Source organism: Microcaecilia unicolor, chromosome 3 (genome assembly GCF_901765095.1).
Source record: "Microcaecilia unicolor chromosome 3, aMicUni1.1, whole genome shotgun sequence".
NCBI classification, from domain to species: Eukaryota; Metazoa; Chordata; class Amphibia; order Gymnophiona; family Siphonopidae; genus Microcaecilia; species Microcaecilia unicolor.
Window position 1 is genome coordinate 372,630,098 of NC_044033.1, and position 22,857 is coordinate 372,652,954.

The following is a 22,857-nucleotide window of genomic DNA, read 5'->3' on the forward strand; positions in this document are numbered from 1 at the left end:
CAACTCTCTCCCTCCAGCAAGAGAGAGCCAGCGACCTGCACAGTGTAGAAACATCTGTCTGTTGTGAACAGGGGAAAGTTTAGGTACCACAATATAATAGGATGATTAAGAAAGAAGGTAATATTTTCCTCCATCTTAAATCTTCTATCACCATCTATCAACAAAGAAATTTTTTTCTTTTTAAATACAATTTTCAGACCATATTTTATTATTTATGTTCCAATAAAATCATGAAAACAAATGAAACAAAAAATGCACATACTATGGAGGTGGTAACATCGCTTAGAGTATCTGGGTTTTAAAAAGGTTTGGACAAATTCCTGGAGGAAAAGTCCATAGTCTGCTATTGAGACAGACATGGGAAGCTTGCCCTGGGATTTTTAGTATGGAGTGTTGCCATGATTTGGGTTTCTGCCAGTACTTGTGACCTGGCTTGGCCACTGTTTGGAAAACAGGATACTGGCTAAATGGACCATTGGTCCTGACCCAGTATGGCTACTCTTATGTTCTTATGTACATCGATACAAACAAATATACAGTCAACCCAGATTTAATGGACTAATTAGGGGGGAGGAGGTGTCTGTTAAATCAAATTGTCCAGTAATCAAAATAACTGAAAAAATTTACATTTTATATAATCAGTTTTTATATTAAAACCACAAAGTTAGCTATATGCACCATTACCTATATCATGCATAAATACTGTACATACCTATAAATGAATTTTGTTTTGGAATTCTGCCACTTCTGAATTCTGAAATCTGGGCCATGACTGTTCCTAATGTCAGCACTGTCGTTATAATACACACATAACCACCAGCAATTTGTCCGTTAAAGCCAAAATCCATTAAACTGAGGGTTGACTGTACAAATCCAATTTTATTATCTTAACAAAGGGCACAATACCTCATCATGGATAGGATATCCTGCATGGCACTGAATAATTCACTGCATACATTGCCAGTTACAAAAACTTAATGCATGCTACCAAAAGCCTGAGAGAAAAATATTTTGACATTTCTTAAACTGCCCAGTATTGGATAACAACCTGAGATCAAGTAGAAGCCTATTTCCTTCCTGGGGTCCAGCAATGGAAATAGCCCAGGCTCTTGTTTCTGCAATATTTGTTTTCATCATAGCTTGAATGGTTAACCTGCAGCATCCCTTCTGATCCAAGGCCCTGATAGGTCTATAGATTTTTATCACTGTTGAAAATAAAAGTCTGCCATCATTTTGTAAGGCCTTGTGAATCAACATAGCATCTTAAACGATGCAGAATTAAATGAGTAACCAGTTTAGAAAGATATGGTGACACGGAAAGATATGGCAACTTCTATAATGTACAAGACATCAAATGTGCTGCAGCATTTGTCCCAGTTGCAGAGCTCTTAGTTGATTTTGTGCGAAGCCCAAGTATAATTAGCTTTAAGCATGCACATCATACATTTTTTCAGCATTTTTCCACTACCGCAAGGCCTATGTTCCTAACTTTCACATCTACCTGTTAATTCCTTTCTAACTCCAGGAAATCTGTACTAGCAAAGCACTCATGGAGGAGGGCAACTGTTCTAAGTATGTACATTACTTTTGTGCCTGATTTTATATTTCTTGTTGTTCGTTTCTGAATCATTGTAACCAGCCTTGTGTGTAATATTTGAATCTCTCATCTGTTTGGCTGTTAATAAAGATATTTAAAAAAAAAAAGGAATGGCATATATGCGTGTACACGTGCACATAGGTGCTTATATGCTAAAATTCACCTAAGTGCTACTCTGGTAAACACTCAGATTCTACAAGCAGGCATACACATAAGTGAGTCCAGGCAAGACTCACACTTATACACATAAACTTATAGAATACTATGAGTTACATGAGTATCGCTGGTGCTTAGTCACACGCACTTTATTTATTTATAACATTTGTATCCCACATTTTCCCACCTATTTGACATCACTTGGTATGTTCTAGTTGTTAAGAAACCTTTGATCCAGTTAAGTACGTTTCCTGTTATTCCAAAGTATTCTAAAATATTTAGCAGAATTTCATGATCAACTAAGTCGAAGGCACTGGACTGTCGAACTGTAGGAGAAGTATACTCTCTCCCTTTGATATTGCTGCTTAAATTTGGCTAGTAGTCAGTACAGTTTCTGTACTGTGATTAGATCGAAATCCTGACTGTGATTCATGTAAAATCATGAACTTTATTTAATAATCGGTAAGTTGCTTAGTCACCATTCCTTCCATCAGTCTGACTGCTAAAGGATGGATGCTACTGGACGGTAATTGCTTATATCATTTACTTTAGTCACCTGGCTGGCGTAGTGCTTGCACCAACTTACAAGGGATATTTTCACTGTATCAGATGTCCAGTTATAAATTCAGCATAATGCCCCTATTCCAGGGAGAATTATGAGTACAGAAAAAACCTTTTTGCTCTGCATACACATACACACTAATATTCAAAGCTAACTTATCCAGGTGGCAGATGATACATACATATATTGTGCCTATTTTACATGATGTGCATTCGTTAGCACACCTTAAAAATTTTGCCAATTTTTTTCAGAATTATCCCTATAACGTATAATTGGGAATGCGGGACAGCAGGCACTAAGACTTGGGTAGAGATTCTGAAACTGAGTGGGAGACAGACAGATTCTAAGATTGGCTGTGGACTGGGAGTATTAGCTGGGACTCAGGGCTTGCATGGGAATGTGTGTCAGTAAGGAATGGGGATTGGTTAGGGTGAGGATTTAGGGATTAGGAGGGTGGATAGTGGTAGATGAGACTGAGCAGGGATTAAGGAGGACAGTGGGGATTATGTGACTAGGTGGTAGGGTATGAGTAGGGCCGTGAGACTGAACATATAAAAAAAAAGGAGAGTAGAGACAGTTTGGAAGATCTGCAGGGATTTAATTGATTTAATTTATCTTACGTGCCGTTATAGCACAAAGTCTGACCATGGTTTTACGTAACCATAAATAATACATAATTGAGACATCAGAACACCCAACCACATCACCTGCTATCCTTTCCCATATGTAGACACAAACATCCATATCTTACAGTACCTATGGAAACATTCCCAACTCTCTCCAAAAGGCGTTGTTCAGAACTGATATAATATGCTCATGTAATTTTGTACCAGTAATCACTCTTTCAGCCATATTCTCAAGAAACTGTATTTTCCTCAACTGGTATTTAGGCAGGCCTATACAAAACGAATAATAATAATCAAGTCTTGAGGCAATCCATGCACGCACTCGAGAACAGTAAAGTCCACTATGAAATCGGTGGGCACTCTGTGTGGGACTCCGACAGTAATAATCTCCCTAAAGATATAAATGCCTACTTTCATAGTTATTGTGAAAAGGAAGCAATGGCAACAAAAGCCAGCAAAAGGGGAGAAGTTACTTGGGAAACCTATGACAATGAGATATATCAGGATCTAGCAGCAGCCACAATCAAACAGCATATACACCAATGAATACTGCTACTTCTTGAAGAACAGCCAACACCTTTGTTTGGCACCCCTTCTGATAAAGGTACACAAGAAAAATTAGTGGTTAAGTTCCTGGGTTATGCAAATTTGTCTTTCATATACTTCACCTCTTAGGCAAATTGGCCTTCTTCTGGAAAGACTGGCACATTATTGGGGGGGGGAGGGGGGGGATGTGTTTCTTGCCAACTTCCATATATGCCCCCAAAACCAGACTTTACCATCCTAACCTCCACCCCATTTCAAAGTCTATTGGATCACCTCCTAGGCTTGCAGGATTAGGCTCTCCTTTATCTGCAGGCTATGGTTCTCCTTCTGGAACCCTGCATACATGGACACTGAATCCGTGTACTAGATGTTACATGTAAGCAATCTCCTCCTCTACTCATGGGGGACTGTAAACAACCCCAACCCTAGTCAACCAGGGAGTGGAAGGACCAATGTGGGAATCAAACCAGGGACCATAGCACTTAGCAACTGAGCTCCTGGGCCAGCTTTTAATACTTATCTCCAAGCTTTACCTATAATGAAAGCGACCTACCATGGAAGTACATTGCAATATCACAGATACGTTGGCGATCACTGAGGCACAAAGAATAGGAACAACAGAGATGGACAGACTCGAATCTGCATAAACAAGGACATTCTCCCCTTGCCCTCAAAATCAGAAATCTCTCTCACCTCCTCTTCTTTCATATTGCTGGGTATGTTGGATATTTCCTTCTTCAAGTACTTGATGGCGTTGCTCATGCTGACAGAAAGCAGGCGGCAACTGATTCAGAAAGCTATACAGGGGACAAAGAAAAAGGAAAAATGGGCAAAACACACTGGTGTGTGTCTCAGCCTGGTCACAGTTCTGTTCCTGTCTGCACCATCCAAGAAAACAGATTCATCCCTCACCTGATGTAGGGTCCAGCTTGTTGACCAAGTCTCTCGAGAGTTCCTCATTTGGAGGAGTGGAATAGTCTTGGATAACCTGAGCCAGTAAAGAAAAGGAAAGCAAATTAGAAAAGAAAGATATTTCACCTGGAGACAGCAGGGAAAAAGAGACGCATAAAAAAATAATAAACAAATACCTAGACGGATGAGAGAGAGAGAGGCTCAGGAGGTGAGAGAAAATGGAACATTCAATGAGCTATCCACAGCATGTCAGAATGCAGGACAAGCAAAGAAGAAATGAGTTGACATTTGGACCATATTTAGATCCATTCTGATTCTAATCTGTTTTCTGGAGTTTTCTACACATTTTCTGTTTTAAATACAAGATCAAACCAAAAACACAATCCAAAACCCAGACTATGACCGGACTACACTGGCCACTGCTCATATCACAACCGTGACACGGCAGAGATGAAAGATCAGTCCCATCAATGCAGCAAAAGGAACATTAAGATTTTAAAAGGCCACAGCTTCAATTATGGATGCTTCCTTATTACCCTCTGGTACCTGCCTAAAGATTGAAAAGATGACATTTGCCCTCTATGTTCAGACTCGCTGTGGTACAATAATCGCCCCCTGCAAATTATCCTCAGGCATTCCGATAACCCATTATTGATTCTGCCAATATAGTCACTCTGGAATAACTTTATGCCAGACCTTCAATTACCTCTGGCACCAGTCTTTTTGCCCTCACTGTAAATTATTATTTCCTTACATTTTAAAATAAACATACTTGACTGATTCCATCCTCTGCTTTGCCCCTCAAGTGGAGGGGGAAAGTTGGCTCTCACAGACTGTTAAAGTGCACACACCTGTTGAGGGCACGCAGGAGGGCAATGCAGCGAGAGTTAGAACCAGTGATAATGCCTTCTGAGTACTGTAGACCAAGCTGCACCACAGCTGGGTGGATAACGTGCAGGGGATGCTGAGAAGATAGGGAGAAAAAACAGAGGACCGATTAGCAGCTGTTGTAGAACCAGACAATGAATGTATGTTCTGTTCCGATGGACTTGCTTAAAGGAAAGATGCTAACGGTTCAGGTAGGCCCCAGACATCACATTGCTGCATGCTTTATGTGAAAATTTGTTTTTTTAATTAAAGTTTATATGGAAGCATACATAAAGTAGTATTGTTGGGTTGTAATCTTCAGAACATACTATTTAATTAGATCAACATCAATAGCCATTTAAAACACTACCCCACTTCCCCCACCACCTCCCTATATATTATCTGATCCAGTTTCAAGTAGTCCGCACTTTTACAACACCTTGATAATTTTTCCCAGCAATCTCCCATCCTACACCTGCACATTCTTGTTATATACTCTCCTATTCCCTCCACTCAACTCCTCCACCAGACAAAAGGATGGGCCTCAGAGCGCACCATTAGAGGCTGAGCTAGAAGCCTGCCTGACACACTGAAGATTCAGGTTAGGTACTTCCTGGCTACAACCCTGCAGGTAACACATTCCTGCCTCTGACAGCTTCCCCTTCCACCTCAGCTAAACAGAGTAACTCTTTCAGATTTTCCTATAAATTCACCATCAAAGGTGCACATTTAAGACCAAGCTTCTGATCATTCATACTATGTCCCATGTGAGAAAAGAGTTCTGATAAGGGAAGGAGGGCAAAATGTCCCCAATTTCCAGGCCTATCCTCTTTAAGCAAATTAAAAAAAACTTCAGGATTTCTAAGGAGAAGAACCTGTGGAGATGAAGCTCTGTAGAGGGATGTGTTTGTAATACACATGAGCGTGGAAGGCAAAAGTAGAGGCTGACCAAAGACGAATCACCACTGGAGATAAGAATCCAACAGTCTTTATTGTTATACCTAATAATAATAATAATACTTGGTGAACATGATTTGCTAATGCTTCTAAAAGCTTCTGATCTTATTTTGAGCTGTACTTTAAACCTAATTGTTAACAGAAAAAAAACCCTCAACATTATGGCTGATACTTAAATCACATACACTATTAGCACCCAATAGTTTTTTTTTTTTTTTTGTTACATTTGTACCCCGCGCTTTCCCACTCATGGCAGGCTCAATGCGGCAGGCAATGGAGGGTTAAGTGACTTGCCCAGAGTCACAAGGAGCTGTCTGTGCCCGGAATCGAACTGAGTTCCTCAGGACCAAAGTCAAAAACACATAGGTGCTTTTGCTCAGAAATTCTATGGCAGTTAATGCATAAATTCTGGCCAGACAACTCGACAGTCAAACTTTTTTTGTATAACAGAAGCAGGGGACACAGGTTACTAGACAGCAACAACATTCAGCCTCTAGTCAGATAACATAGTAGGTGATGGCAGAAAAAGACCTGTATGGTCCATCCAGTCTGCCCAACAAGATAAACTCATATGCGCTACTTTATATGTATACCTGACCTTGATTTGTATCTACTATTTTCAGGGCACAGACCGTAGACGTCTGCCCAGTACTAGCCCCGCCTCCCAACCACTGGTGCTGCCACCCAATCTCCACTAAGCTTCTGAGAATCCACTCCTTCTGAACAGGATTCCTTTATGTTTATCCCACACATTTTTCAATTCTGTTACCGTTTTCATTTCCACCACCACCTCCCGCGGGAGGGCATTCCAACTATCCACCACTCTCTCTGTGAAAAAAATACTTCCTGACATTTTTCTTGAGTTTGCGGCCCCCTTCAACCTCATTTCATGTCCTCTAGTTCTACCGCCTTCCATAAATGGATAATTTATCTGTCATGTTTCGGATTCCATATTCAGCGGTCCTCCCTGTCATTGAATAGTAGGCAGAGAGGTAAGCAGATCTATCCTCCAATACCTTCCTGACACAATGGTGGGGGTAAATATTCCCTTACTATTTTTAGACAATCAGGAGTCCCTTAGTCCTAAGCACCTGCTATTTACATGCTTTGAGCTTAAAACTCAAATAATTCTAATTAACCCTTTGCATAAACACATCCACATTATTCTTAAACATCTCTAGCTCAATGCAAATGGCAAACTATTTCAGAGCTTTATCTCAAAAGTTGTTGAAAAAAAAAACATTCTAAAACTTCCTATGTAAAGTGAGATTCTATCAGTTTCAGGCTGTACACACAGCTTGTGTCTGGTTCATGTTTCCTACTTCCTGAACAGCTCATTCCTCACACAGAACTTTCAAGGACATACACTATATCATATTTTCTGCTCCCTGCTGCTATGCTCATCATACCAATCTGCCACTTCTCATTGTTCTGTCATCTTCCAGGGAATGATGCCATGTGCATATTACACTCATGATTAAAGCTGTTTGGGAAAACAAGCAGTGCACAGGTGCAGTAGGCATATGGGTCCTAGAGGAAACTGGATTCTTTGCAGGATCTGTGTGTGAGCAATCTCAAATGCTCATGTGCAACAGTTCTCCTGTTCATTGCTCCCTCTAAGCTGAGTGGGAGTCCTTCAGCTGCATTGCTGTGAGTGGGGGCTGGTGCTCAATATTGTGTTTTCAGTCACTAGGGACAGGCAGGAGCCCTGGAGTCCTGCAGAGCTTGCCTGTCCCTCACTATTAGAAATGTGATAGTGAAACAGAACTGCCAGGCCTGTAGGTGGAGGACTCCCACTCAGCTTAAATGGAACAGTGCTCCTGTTGGTTATGTAAAGATCACAGCCTGCAAAGAATCTAACAAGATGTGGGTGCAGTAATGCACTGTTCCTACAGCTCATCACCAACACAGCCTTAGTACATTAATTCGTAGTAAAACCAGTGAGACAAGGTCATGAGGAGAGATGAGACATATCCTGGAATGCATTTGGGGACCACACCTCATCTGCTGTGTTAGAGGGATCTTCCGACTGTACTGCTGCAAGTGAGAAAAGAGGTAGACTGTGGATCCATAACCAGGCCGGAGTGGTACCTGAAAAACACAGCAACCAAGCCACAGTAAATAGAAGCCATCAGCAGAAGCACAGCCTTGATACAGTAAGACTATAATACAAGGTCACAGTCCTAGATAACTAGTTTAAAAGAGGAATATGAACCAAAGACTTCTGAGAATAAAAGGCCTATTACTGCATTCTGAAATGGAGAACATTTAACTCTCAGGACCAGAGAGCACTACAGTTTGAACCTTGAACAAACATATGTGAAGCTAAACAAAGAACTTAGAAATATACACCTCAGCAATATTGAGCTTTCCCACCAAGAAAGGGGCTTTTAACAGGTAGTGCCCACACCCAGGTGCACAGAGAAGGGTCTTGAAATCTGAGGTAATCCATTGAAAAATTTTTCTAGACAGAGTGAAGACAGTTATTAGGACAGTTTTCAAAGGAATCTGCCCAGGACAGAAACAAAAACGGAATGCATGTCATTATATACTACTACTTATCATTTCTATAGCACTACAAGGCATAAGCAGCGCTGTACACCATACACAAAAGACAGTCCGTGCTCAGAGAGCTTACAATTATATGTGTGTTTGCTGTTGAAAACTGAACCACAGTTTCAAGATTGGTCAAGGGTAAATAGCAACAACTCTCTCACTAATGGCGATGTACATTTGGGGTTTTTTTAAAAAGTTTATTTGCACACTTTTCCAGATTACACAATCATGTCTTTGTGACAAAGGCTGTGACCTAATGACTAATATTTAATTGTTGTTTCAATGCTTATGAATGAAAGGTCTCCAAATACATATAATTTCTGAACAGACATTTTATTCAACAGTTACATACAATTTATATAGAACTGTATCTTTAAGGGTGACTTCTCTAGTAGTATAGCTGTGTACTATTGTAATTTTAGTGACATATGTTGTTGTCAGTAGTCACTAGTAGACACATGATTTAGGAAGGTGGTGTGAAGGTTTCATTGATCAGTTAAAGGGGTGCGAGAACAAAAAAAGGTTAAGAATCCCTGAACTAAGGCACTCTTAAAACACCTAGCCAGCTCCAAAGTAAACATAATCTGAGAGGAAACTGTTACCATCCACTCTTCCCAGCCCTACAAACAAGGCGGCTTGGAGGGGGGGGGGGTCCACATGTTATCCTCCCCATGCCGCAAGATCATCTGGAAATGATACAATTCAGCAGCACTAAGCAAGCCTCTATTACATGAATATTCTTTGGCCTTCTGAAGATCTGAATCCACATCTCTTAGGCTGTAGGTTGCTGCTGACTATGGAGGAGCAAATAGATAAAGTTCTGTCTGGGGTTGCGGAAAATGGTATGTGAGCTTTGGGCACTTCCAGTTTGGCACCGGCATTTCAGCACTGCTGTCGGGGCATAGAACTTTTGGACGCCCAAATGGCAGAATCCAAAAGTTCACCCCTCCCCCAACGCACTGACCTCTGGTGTTTGGGAGCAGAAGGGAGCTGCCACAAGTGGTGCCTGTGAGAAGGACAGCTCTACAGAAAAACTGTTCTGTCCTGCCTCACATACACCACCTGGGGCAGCACTCATTTCCATTCTGCTCAAGGACCTCTGTTGCAGCAATGAGCAGGCACGAGCCCTGCTCCTGAGTACCAGAGGTCAGTGGGTCATGGGGGGAACTTTTGAATGTTGTCATCTAGGTGTCTAAAATTATTGTGGCCAAAGGTTCTATGCTCTGACAGCAGAGCTGAAATGCTGGCACCAAAATGGCAACAATCAAAGTTCTGCTTTTTGCTGAAAAGTACATACAACAGAAGCTGAAGTGCAGAGAACTGGCAGCAGCTGGTCAGGGCATGCAAGACTGTGCTGTGACTTGCAGGGCTGCCATGGAGCAGCAGATGAGAAGGACTAAATCTGGGATCAATTGAAAGCCACTCCATCATTTCCTCTGCTCTCATACCTGCTGACCTTCAAGCTTCTTTGCTGATCTTTTCAGAATTGCAAGGTCATTGACTTGCACATGCTCGGGCAGCCGCTTGACCACTGTAATTAAAGAAGACTTCTCAGAATCAGAATGCAAAAGTTAGTTACACAGCAAGCACATTCAAGCTCATGCATGCCTTAGGGTCACGGTGCTCTGGGCTTCACACACTGCATGCAGACACATCCCTGATCGCAAGGCAGATCCACACCGAAGCAGAGCCCTCTGTAACATATCACCTCTTAACATAGTAACATAGTAAATGATGGCAGATGAAGACTTGTATGGTCCATCCAGTCTGCCCAACAAGATAAACTCATTTTACATGGTATGTGATACTTTATATGTATACCCGAGTTTCTCAGGGCACAGACTGTAGAAGTCTGTCCAGTACTGTCCTTGTACTAAATTCTAAAGCTAACGTTGAAGCCCCTTAAAATTTACACTCCAGCCCATCCCTAGCTATTCAGTCACGATCAGGGTGTGGACCGTAGAAATCTGCCCAGCTCCAGTTTTGTTTCCCAATTACCAGCGTCCCAATTACCTCTTGCTTCCTGCATTACAAGATAAGAAGGAGTTATATCAAAATTAAACTATATTAAATAGAATTAGCAAAGCAACCAATCATACCACAATAGAAACATAAATAAGTTGAATCTGGTCCATGTGAATTATTTTTCACTGATGAATTTGAAATTTTAGAAATAACAAGCAAGACGTGCTTATTTAGTAATGAAAAAATATTTAAATATAGCATTTTCATGCAGTGGTGAATAAATGCCGATTGCCTCAATTTGTTTTTAGATCATTTTCTTAAAGCTTTTCATTTGGAATCTGCTTTGGATTACTTACATTTCTTTTGTGGCATAATCAGTCCCCACAGTAATCTTGGTTAAAATAGTTTAATTTTGAAATAATCACTTCTTTATGATGTAGTTTGCAGTATTTTTTTCTTCTCTCTCTCCCCATTACGTTTGTTTATGGCTTCTTTCTCTGCAAGAGTCCTTCATGCAAGATGAAACATAGCATCATGTGTTTGTTTGGTGACAATTATTAAGCATGGCTTAATATGGCTGTCAGTTCTCAGATGTGGGTCCTGCATTCCAGACCAACATAGTCTTCAAAGGTTTAAAAAGAGGACAGCCATCAAACCCAAAAAATTACTCAAAGTACAATTAACAAGGTTTATTAACCCACATGAATATCAATATTTAGTCACAGGCAAAGCCATCTGTAGGTCTACAGAATTCACTGCAGTGCTATATATACACAGAAACATCTCCCAACAGAAGCTTATGTGCAAGTTGAAGACGTTATGTTCACAGCTTGACTTCAATATGTCAAACAGAAACCCTACGGACACCATAAGCCAAGTGAAAACTAACAGTACACATGGGGCAACTTCCTAACAGACTACAATAGTGAAAAGCATACACATACTTTTTACTCCGAGGACTTTCTACATAATTTTCAAAGTAAAAGGACACATTTATTTTCACTGTAAAAAAGATGTCAGGAAAAGCACGCACTCATTTAAACCAGACAATTTGTGTGAACACCTTTTGGAATTAAAAATATGTGCACACGACTGAAAATGCAAAATTATGCCAGAGTTCCAAAATTCCACCTACAGGAACACCTCCCCTGCAGTGGTGGAAAGAATGTGTGTACTTTGAAAATTAAGCTGACAAGTACCACAAACATTTATAGTTATGCTCATTGCTCACTAGTCTTCACTACAAATAGACGTGTTTTTGGTATCAGATGTCATCTCGCACTCAGAACAGGTTATGGCTGAACTGTGGATTTACCTCTTCCAGGCCCTGATACTCAGAACCTAACACTGGCGCTAGAGGCAATTAGTGCTGGCCTTGTGCCGGCGTTAATGTGCACAGAATGTTCAGACAGCACTAGCACAAGAAACAACATGCACACCAAAGATGGCCACAAACTGTATTTAAATGTAGCCAAATGGATATTAATAAGGTCATTTTGTATTCCCTCCCAGTAAGTGGCAGCTGTACCATTAGGCCAACTGAGGTGAGGGCCTCAGGCAGCACTCTTTATGGAGTGGCATCGCCCCCTTCCTTCCTCAACACCCCCCCAAGCCTACCTTCCTTTGAGAACGCAGCAGCAGCGATTTCCATGTACTGCCCTGCCACCAGCACCAGCTTTTTCTCTGTACTGTGGCCCACCTCCAAGGAAACAAAGTTATGTCAGAGAGGTGGGCTGCAGTATAGGGCAGCACATGGGAATTGCTGCTGCCACTGACTTTTGAAAGCAACCAAATAAAAAAGAAGGTAGGCATGGGGAAGGAGTTGGGAGAGAGTGTGGACTTGGGGGGCGGGGGGGGGGGAGCAATGCGGGAGGACTGGGGCACCATATCATCCCTGCTTCAGGCAGCAGATTGCTTTGGGCCGCACCTGCTCCCAATATTTTTTTTGTTACATTTGTACCCCGCGCTTTCCCACTCATGGCAGGCTCAATGCGGCTTACATGGGGCAATGGAGGGTTAAGTGACTTGCCCAGAGTCACAAGGAGCTGCCTGTGCCTGGAATTGAACTCAGTTCCTCAGTTCCCCAGGACCAAAGTCCACCACCCTAACCACTAGGCCACTCCTCCACTTCAGAGAACAGCGCACAAACAGCGCCCTTAATGCTGGAAACTTACTGCCAGGTCAAAAGGTGATGTAGAGTGGTTTGAAGCGAGAATTTCTTCTGGATTTTCTGTTTAAAATCTTTATTGAAAAGCTTATATTTAAAGGCACAGAAGAACGGTGTGTGCTTCACTTCCAGGTTTGACTGGAGATGTGCACAACAGCTGTGCTTACTGTGAAACTCTCGTGTGCAGACACCAGGCACAATCCTCCCCCTTCCTTTTCAGTTTCAAAGAACGCAGATAATATGCATCCATTAGCATTGAGCTTTGGGAGGCTATGTCTCTGCACTGTTCATGCAGTATGGGGTGGGTGCTGTTCGCTTTAGTGCTGGAGTTCCGAGCATCAACCCACCAATATCTGTATTTAAAATACAGCCCGACTTTGTGCATATTTGACAAAAATTGTTCTATGTATGAAAATGTTAAGGCACTTCACATTTTATAATAAATTACATTTTAACATTCTTATTTTAATCTTCTACTAAGGTACGGGTTTCATCTCCTTACTTCATACCATCTGAGCACACTGCTATGGACTTTGCTGCAGCATCAGGAGCGACTTGGCAGGTTTTTTTTTGTAATCCAGTGGCCCCTTTCAGCTACATATTCTGAATGGAGTTATTTAACATCCAGTGCATGACTCAAATTTGAAATCTGTGTCACAATAAAGATCTGACAATAAACGCTAAAGATAACACAACAGTAAATAACAGCAGATAAAAATGAAACAGCTTTATCTGTCCTGTAAGATGGGTTGAGCTGTAACTGATATTTGTGCGTGATACATAAACCATTTACTAACAGATTGTAACTGAATAAATGCTGGAATTTTTAGCTAATGTTTAGAGCACTGGATCTTTAGCAGTTGTTATTCTAGGAACCTACTTTTTATGAATATCTACAATTATTGCTAAGTTTTAATGGGGGGGGGGGGGGGGGGGGAGATTTTCATAACAAATTTCTCTCCACATTTTTAGGATCACCTGGCTTGAGATTCAGGGGCCGATGCACGAAAGTCACCGCAAAAAAAAACAGTTGCTTGTAGATCCCTGGTAAAAGTTTACAATTTAGAAATAGTGAGCAATGATGAAAGAAAATCCCATATAAATGAGATGTTCACAATTATAGTAAGCAGCGCTGTAGGGAAAGCACCAGCGCACGCATACAACAGCCACCTGCTAAGTACCGCATGCGAAGGACAGTCTAATCGCTAAGCGTGGTTGCTATGCGCATATCCATATCGGAATGTTCTATGGACGCTGCTTTTGCTATTAGCTTATCGACCCGTCTTTCCTGTCTCCGGTGCTGAGCTGCTTTCAAGATCTTGGCCAAGAAACAAAGCTGGAGCACCTAAGCAAACAGGACACAATCAAAAATCATGAAGGCAGCACCAATATCTACCTGGATAATGTAATCCTCAGAAGTAGGACTACACAAATAGTGGTTTGTTTTTTTTGCTACATTTATGCTGTAACTTGCCTCAAACCTTGGTGGCATTTATATGCCATAGTATTGCCTTTCTGCGACAAGCCTTACAAACTTTAGGTGACCTTGATACAATCTACTTTTCTCCAAGAACCATATAACAAAATAGCATAGGCTGAGCCAGTCCTGGATCGCTTTGCAAAAACAAACCAGCAATCTGCTCCACTGAGAAGCAGCCATCATGCTATGACAGCTGTGCTTTGCTCGGACTGCACATTTAAATAGAAATCAGCTACTTGTAGTAAATTTGCATGATTCTCAGTTTGCTCCTGCAAAATAAAAAGCATACAGAGCCACTTTGTGCATATCTCGCTGAACACTGTGCTTGCTAAACCTGCTCAAACCAGTCAAAAATCACACATCACTAGCCTGAAAAGTTTGTGCATTGGCTCTTCAAAGAACTTGTATGTTTAATGGCAGCTGCTAATGTACAAGTCTATTATCTGAATGGTACTGGCAAAAATTCCTCAACATTTGTGGCACTATTTGGATAGCACTGGGGCAGAATTAGGGCACAGTGACTAGATATACATTTAATGGTAATATTCAGTCACTATCTGAAGAGCTAAGTGATTTAGGGGGCTTTAGGATTTGGCATTATAATACAGATTTTAGCAGGCGTTAACTGCAAATCTAAAGCCTTTTTAAAGGTAATTTTTTTAACTCAGGACATGTGTTAATGTAGTGATTATCACATGGTAACTGCTAAGATTTAACGTGGGAGCACTTAGTTTGCTTATGAGAGGACAAAAGGCAGAAAGTGATACTGGTCGTGGTGTTTCCCTATTCGAAATATGAGATACTTCCTGTGACTGGGAAGTATCGATATTTAAGTATAGGCATCTTTCAAGTGCAGAGAGCACAGCTAATCCTGTTTCTGAATAATGGGGAGGAGGGTGTCCAGGGAAATCATCCTGAACTTTTCTGTGACAAGGAATTTGCTCAGGGCCCTTTAAGTCTAGGATGCTATGGGTTTCACCACATAGTCCTGAAGAAGGGCAGAGATTTCCTCTAGGCAAGTTGGTGGTTGTTGACACCAATGAAGCGTGTAACCGAGATGGACTATTTGAAGAACCCAGAGGTTACAAGGGGTCACCTCTAATGTAAAATTTCAGCCTCCCCCATACCGGAAGACCATCCAGGATGGTAACTTCAACTGCAGCTATGCTCTCATTGAGCCAAAAGCTCGTCCCTTGCTTTGACTGGGGAGATGGCTGGGGCTTCTGTGGACGGGACTGATGAAGGTGAGAACTTTAAGACTGGGACTGCTGGGCAGAGCGAGGTGGTGGAAGCCTACGCCTTTGGCAGTAGTAGTGCTGCTGCCTAGGCGCACTTGAAAATCTCCTAGTAGAGAAGGATGCAGCTGGAGGCTGCTGAGAAATGGACTGGATGGTTGGATGGTGTTGGTGTGCTTCTTAATGAGGTCAGAGACTTCCTACACCTTGTACTCAAAAAAGATTATCTTCTCAGCAAAGTACATTCACTAACCTCTCTTGAAACACTGGTTCTAGGTCAGAAACATGCAGCCATGAGAGTCTGTGTATCTCCACACCCATGGTAGAGAGTAGCCAATTACTATATAAATGTGCATTCCGAGCAATGTACAGCTGTCTACATCAAAAAGGACCTTCATCGTATCTAACTGCTCCAAATCACCTCCATTAAACTAATCACTGGAGCAAAAACTTTTGATGTCACACCTCTTCTCAAGGCTGCCCACTGGTTATCAATCCAACACAGGACAACCTATAAGATCTTGCTTCTTCTTTCTTGGCACACTTCTCAACACCGTATTCTCCGCCACAGGTTCTTCACTCATTGCAACAACACCTTCTAGACATACCCTCCTTTTGGCACATTAGATACGATACTACCCATAATTCTTTTTACCACTGTTAGTCCTACATTCTGGCATGCATTGCCCATCCAGCTTAGATTGCAAACCTCTTTGAAAAAATGTAAAACTGACCTCAAAAACATTACTCTTTGAAGACGCCTACGTCAACAAGTAGCGATCTTACCACATCTGGGACTATCCCCCAATATGAGCCTATTTATCACCTTAATACCCTTATCTATTCCTTCTAGGATCCACCTTGGGAGTCAGCACCCAAGAAAAAGATCTAGGTGTTGTTATAGATAATACACTGAAATCTTTTGCCCAGTGTGCGGCGGCAGCCAAAATAGCAAACAGGATGCTAGGAATTATTAGGAAAGGGATGGTAAATAAGGCCAAGAATACTATAATGCCTCTGTATCACTCTATGGTGCGACATCACCTTGAGTACTGCGCTGAGTTCTGGTCGTCGTATCTCAAAAAAAGATATAGCAGAATTAGAAAAGGTTCAAAAGAAGAGCGACCAAAATAAAAGGGATGGAACTCCTCTCATATGAGGAAAGGCTAAAGAGGTTAGGGCTCTTCAGTTTGGAAACGAGATGGCTGAGGGGAGATATGATTGAAGTCTACAAAATCCTGAGTGGTGTAGAATGAGTAGAAGTGAATCGATTTTTTACTCTTTCAAAAAGTATAGACTAGGGGACCCTCAAAGTTACATAGAAACACTTTTAAAACAAATAGGAGGAAATATATTTTCACTCAACGAATAATAGTTAAGCTCTGGAACTCTTTGCCGGAGGATGCAGCAACGGTGGTTAGCATATCTGGGTTCCTGGAGGAAAAGTCCATAGTCTGCTACTGAGAAAGACATGGGGAAGCCACTGCTTGCCCTTGGATTGGTAGCATGGAATGTTGCTACCATTTTGGTTTCTGCCAGGTACTTGTGACCTAGATTGGCCACTGTTAGAAACAGGATATGGGCTAGATGGACAATTGGTCTGATCTAGTATGGCTATTCTTATGTTCTGTATCCCCTTTTCATTTCAATAATCATAGTTTTGTTTTCTTTCCCCCCCCCCTTTTTTACTATCCTTTCCCCCTCTTTTTTTTCTCATTTTAATTTTCTTCCTATTTTAGATTTATAAGCCACTCCGATTTTTTATATGTTGTGCAGGATATTAAGCACTAAATAAACTTGGAGATGCAACGTCAAATGTCTCTTAAGTGCCCCTGGCCACTTTCTGCATTCCAGCTGTTTACTGGTGAGACTAAGCATACAGCGTAGCAAAGATGTTAAGCATTTTCTGTTACACTGGCTCTTATTTGCAAGTTTTGGAGATTAAATTTGGACACATTAATACGGCTAAATGCACAAGACACTAAGTAGAGAGCTTCACATGCAGTCCCTCCCTTAAGAAGCGTTATTTGTGGAAAGTATGTGCGTGTGAAACAAAATTAGAGCCAATAACAGAACACTGCATGACATATACCTGTACGAAGACAGGTTGTGTGTATTTCCACTAAACAGCAATCTCCTACCTGACTGCACCTCGATGGACACCGTTTTGGGCTTCACTAGGTTGGGCACTTGGCCAGGTTCCCTCTGCTTTCCTTGTTTAGCAGCCCTTTCAGCTTCCTGCTTTGCTCGTCGCTCTGCTCGCAGCTCTGCCTTGCTTTTCCCAGTTGCAGGTTTCTCACCACTGGCTGGAACAGTGCTGGGTGCTGAAGGCAACAGAGTCACTGGCACTGCACACAAAAAAAAAAAAAGTCACTGATCCTCCGGTAAAGCGGGTGCCTGTGGGGGTCCCAGCTCCTTTCTTCAGAAATCACCAGGAGACACACATCTTCAAAGTAATAGTTAACTAATAAGTCCATAACAAAGTTAACTAATAAAACAAAAATTATGAGAACAGTATAAGATATATAAAAGAAATCAATGTTCTCTCTTTTGTGGTTGATTTTTTAAAGCCAAAAGCACAAACATACTTCATTACTGCTCTAAGCGTTCATAAATGGCAGCAGCCTGGCAAAATGGGCTGTTCTCCAATCAAATGGCATATCAAGTAAATAAATTGCACTGATTGTTATAGTCTTTCAATAATTACATTGTAAATTGCTCACTAGAGTTTAGCACAAGCTTGTCTAACCTACAGCCCATAGGCCAGAATCTAGCCCACCAAGTGCTTTTTTTCTGGCCCCTCGGAAGCTTGGCAATTCTTGTGCCGCTTACAGGATTCCTGCCTCCCCATCATGAATCGGCTCTTTATACGCTTGAGCCACGCAGTGCCAGAAGAACAAATTGATATTGCAGTTTCAAGTCTCATGAGACCAACCCAAATTTCCAACACTATATATAGCTCAAGCTTGCAGGGAGCTTTGTTGCAGTGGAAAAGCAGGAATTTCGCTATTTCTTCTGCAGCTGAAGTTAGGTGAGGAGAAAGAGACAGGGTGAAGGCTAGGGAGGGGACAATGCACCATTGTATTTTGCTACTATTTGACGAAACATGCAGCAAAATATGATAATGCGTGTTTTGTCCCTCCAAATGTTACAAAATATAAAATAGAAATGCAAAACAGAAAATGGCTGGACAAGCCTGGTTAAGCGATTGCTTGCACACATAGCAAACAAACATTTGCAACCTCTCACCAAGGATAATTTCTATGATCTGTGCATACTGCTTATTTTACATAACATTACTTTCACATAGTTTCTAACATCTGCATGTGTTTTTCCCAGTTTCCTATTAGGTCTCTATTGTGTACTAGGCTGCGCATTTGGTTGCTATTCTCTAAACATCTTACGAAATATTACAAAATATTATAGAAAAATTGGACAGGAATTAGAGAATTAAAAGTCTTTTATTCTTACTCACCAGCACAGCATCAGCTTGCCTTCAAACATGCCGTAGTCACACCACTCCTTTAAAAAAAACCTTCATTGGACCCTACCTGTCCTTCCAACTATCGCCCCATCTCCCTCCTCACTTTCCTATCCAAGATACTTGAACATGCTGTTCACCGCCATTGCCTTGACTTTCTTTCATCTCAAGCTATTCTTGATCCACTTTAATCTGGCTTTCGCCCCTTCATTCAACTGAAACAGTGCTTGCTAAAGTCTCCAATGATCTGTTCCTGTCCAGATCCAAAGGTCTCTATTCTATCCTCATCCTTCTCTATCTATCTGCTGCTTCTGACACTGTTGATCACAGCCTACTCCTTGATACAATGTCCTCACTTGGATTTCAGGGCTCTGTTCTTTCCTGGTTTTCTTCTTATCTCGCCCAGCATACCTTTAGTGTACACTCTAGTGGATCCTCCTCTACTTCTATCCCACTGTCAGTTGGTGTACCTCAGGGATCTGTCCTGGGACCTCTTGTTTTCTCCATCTATATTTCTTCCCTTGGTACTCTGATCTCATCCCATGGTTTTCAGTATCATCTTTACGCTGATGACTCCCAGATCTACCGCTTCACACCAGAAATGTCAGCCGAAATCCAGGCCAAAGTATCAGCCTGCCTGTCTGACATTGCTGCCTGGATGTCTCAGCGCCATCTGAAAGTAAACATGACCAAGACTGAGCTTATCTTTCCCCCTAAACCAACCTCTCCTCCTCCCCCATTCTCTATTTCTGTGGATAACACTCTCATCCTTCCTGTCTCATCAGCTCGTAACCTTGGGGTCATCTTCGACTCCTCCCTCTCCTCTGCACATATTCAGCAGACTGCTAAAACCTGTCGTTTCTTTCTCTATATCACCAAAATTTGCCCTTTCCTTTCTGAGCACACTACCAGAACCCTCATCCACACTCTTATCACCTCTCGCTTAGACTATTGCAACTTGCTTCTCACAGGTCTCCCACTTAGCCATTTCTCTCCTCTTCAATCTGTTCAAAATTCTGCTGCACGACTAATATTCCGCCAGTGTTGTTATGCTCATATTATCCCTCTCCTCAAGTCACTTCACTGACTTCCTATCTGTTTCCGCATACAGTTCAAACTAGAGAGCTGCATGGGAACGGGGTTTGCGGGAATCCTGCGGAACCCAAAAATATGGACTAATCCTTTAGAGATGATAAGGAATGCAACTAGAAGGTGGAACTAGTTGGAACTCTGTTGGTCAAGTTGGTCCTCCTGCCACCAGCTTACAACTTTTCTCACCTTGCTTCTGATCCTCAGCATTTGTGACAGGAGGCGGTTTCTCAGGCTCTGAAATGACAAGCCCTTTGTCCTCTTTCTTGTGTTTTTTCTGCTGCTTCTTTTCTTTTCTCAGCCGTAGCTTCTCCTCTTTTGACAGCTCCTGGCCATCCATCTACCAAAATATAAAATCCCAGTTATTCACAGTTACAGAAGACTAAAGTGTTCCAGAAATGTGACTACACCTGCAAAAAGATTGTAGGCAACCTTCCTCTACCTCCCAAGCTGGCTGAAGTGCATATATGAGCTAGCTTACTCTGTAAAAAGGCTGCTGCTGCTGGGAGCTTCTTTCTTGTATATACAACATTAGAACACTGATGCAAGGAAACCCTCTCCTTTCTAAGTAGCAGAACCTTATGATATTATTGACTACACTACTGTTGACATAGGCTACTGGTGCCCAGCTGCAGTGATTCAGGGCACTCTAACAAATTTCAGAGTCCATGCCAATCTAAATCTGATCATAAAAATAGCAGCTTGGCAGTAAGCTGCTTTGAATATTGTAAATGGAATCTCATTTGGATTACATAAAACATATTTTAAATGTAGTTATCTTGTCAATGTGTAGGCATATGTATGTTATGCATCATCAGTATTTCTTTTCCATGATTTAAAAAACTTGGCTCCAATATTTAAAAGCATTTATGTGGCTGGAGCTGGTACCAACCATATAAGTGTTTTTTTGTTTGTTTTAAATCTATGCACTTAAGTACATAAGTATTGCCGCACTGGGACAGATCGAAGGTCGATCGAGCCCAGCATCCTGTTTCCAACAGTGGCCAATTCAGGTTACAAGTACCTAGCAAGATCCCAAAACAGTACAATGCATTTGTGCTGCTTATCCTAGAAATAAGCAGTGGATTTTCCCCAAGTCCATTTCAATAATGGCTTATGGACTTTTCTTTTAGGAAGCTATCCAAACATTTTTTAAATCCTGCTAAGCTAACTGCTTTTACTACATTCTCTAGCAATGAATTCCAGAGTTTAATTACATACTGAGTGAAGAAATATTTTCTCCGATTGTTTTAAATTTACTTGTAGCTTCATTGTGTGCCTCTTAGTCCTAGTATTTTTGGAAAGAGTAAACAAGCGATTCACATCTACCCGTTCCACTCCACTCATTATTTTGTAGACCTCTATCATATCTCCCCTCAGTCGTCTTTTCTCCAAGCTGAAAAGCCCTAGCTGCTTTAGCCTTTCCTCATAGGGAAGTCGTCCCATCCCCTTTTCTAATTCCACTACATCATTTTTGAGATGTGGCGACCAGAATTGAGCACAATATTCGAGGTGCGATCGCACCATGGAGCGATACAAGGGCAATATTAACATCCTCATTTTTGTTTTCCATTCCTTTCCTAATAATACCTAACATTCTATTTGCTTTCTTTGCCGCCGCAGCACACTGAGCAGAAGGTTTCAACGTATCATCAACGACGACACCTAGATCCCTTTCTTGGTCCGTGACTCCTAACGTGGAACCTTGCATGATGTACCTATAATTTCGGGTTCCTCTTTCCCACGTGCATCACTTTGCACTTGCTCACATTAAACGTCATCTGCCATTTAGACGTCCAGTCTCCCAGTCTCGTAAAGTCCTCTTGTAATTTTTCACAATACTCCCATGATTTAACGGCTTTGAATAGCTTTCTGTCGTCAGTAAAGCAAAGATACATACCTGTAGCAGGTATTCTCCGAGGACAGCAGGCTGATTGTTCTCACATATGGGTCAACGTCTGCGTCGGCCCAGGAATTGGCAATTTTGCAAGCAAAATATAAAAAACGTTTTGCCAGAGTCCGCGCATGCGCGACCGTCTTCCCGCCCATCGCATGAGCGTTCCCGATCAGTTTAATCAAAAAGCAAATAAACAACCAACAACTCCAAAGGGGATGTGGGCGGGTTTGTGAGAACAATCAGCCTGCTGTCCTCGGAGAATACCTGCCACAGGTATGTATCTTCGCTTTCTCAGAGGACAAGCAGGCTGCTTGTTCTCACATGTGGGGTATCACTAGCACCCAGGCTCACTCAAAACAATGAACATTGGTCAATTGGGCCTCGCAACGGCGAGGACGTAACATAGATTGAACTGAAACCATAAACAACTAACTGAGAGTGAAGCCTGGAACAGAACAAAATGGGTCTAGAGGGGTGGAGTTGGATTCTAAACCCCGAACTGATTCTGCAGCACTGACTGCCCAAACTGTCGCGTCGGGTATCCTGCTGAAGACAGTAGTGAGATGTGAATGTGTGGACTGATGACCACGTTGCAGCCTTGCAAATCTCCTCAATGGAGGCCGACTTTAAGTGAGCCACTGACGCAGACATGTCTCTAACATTATGAGCCGTGACATGGCCCTCCAGAGGCAGCCCAGCTTGGGCGTAAGTGAAGGAAATGCAATCTGCTAGCCAATTGGAAATGGTGCATTTCCCGACAGCAA

The 22,857-nt window shown here is 41.8% G+C and overlaps 1 protein-coding gene across 1 annotated transcript in view; it reads right to left on the reverse strand.

Annotated features, from left to right (window-relative positions):
- Positions 1-22,857, reverse strand: part of EIF2B4 (eukaryotic translation initiation factor 2B subunit delta) — a 94,066-nt gene that overhangs the window by 22,201 nt on the left and 49,008 nt on the right. Inside the window, 8 exon segments of the mRNA XM_030198585.1 lie at positions 4,181-4,284; positions 4,400-4,475; positions 5,247-5,350; positions 5,353-5,363; positions 8,223-8,314; positions 10,228-10,310; positions 17,768-17,974; positions 20,386-20,536. Of these exon segments, the coding sequence (XP_030054445.1) occupies positions 4,181-4,284; positions 4,400-4,475; positions 5,247-5,350; positions 5,353-5,363; positions 8,223-8,314; positions 10,228-10,310; positions 17,768-17,974; positions 20,386-20,536 (828 nt within the window).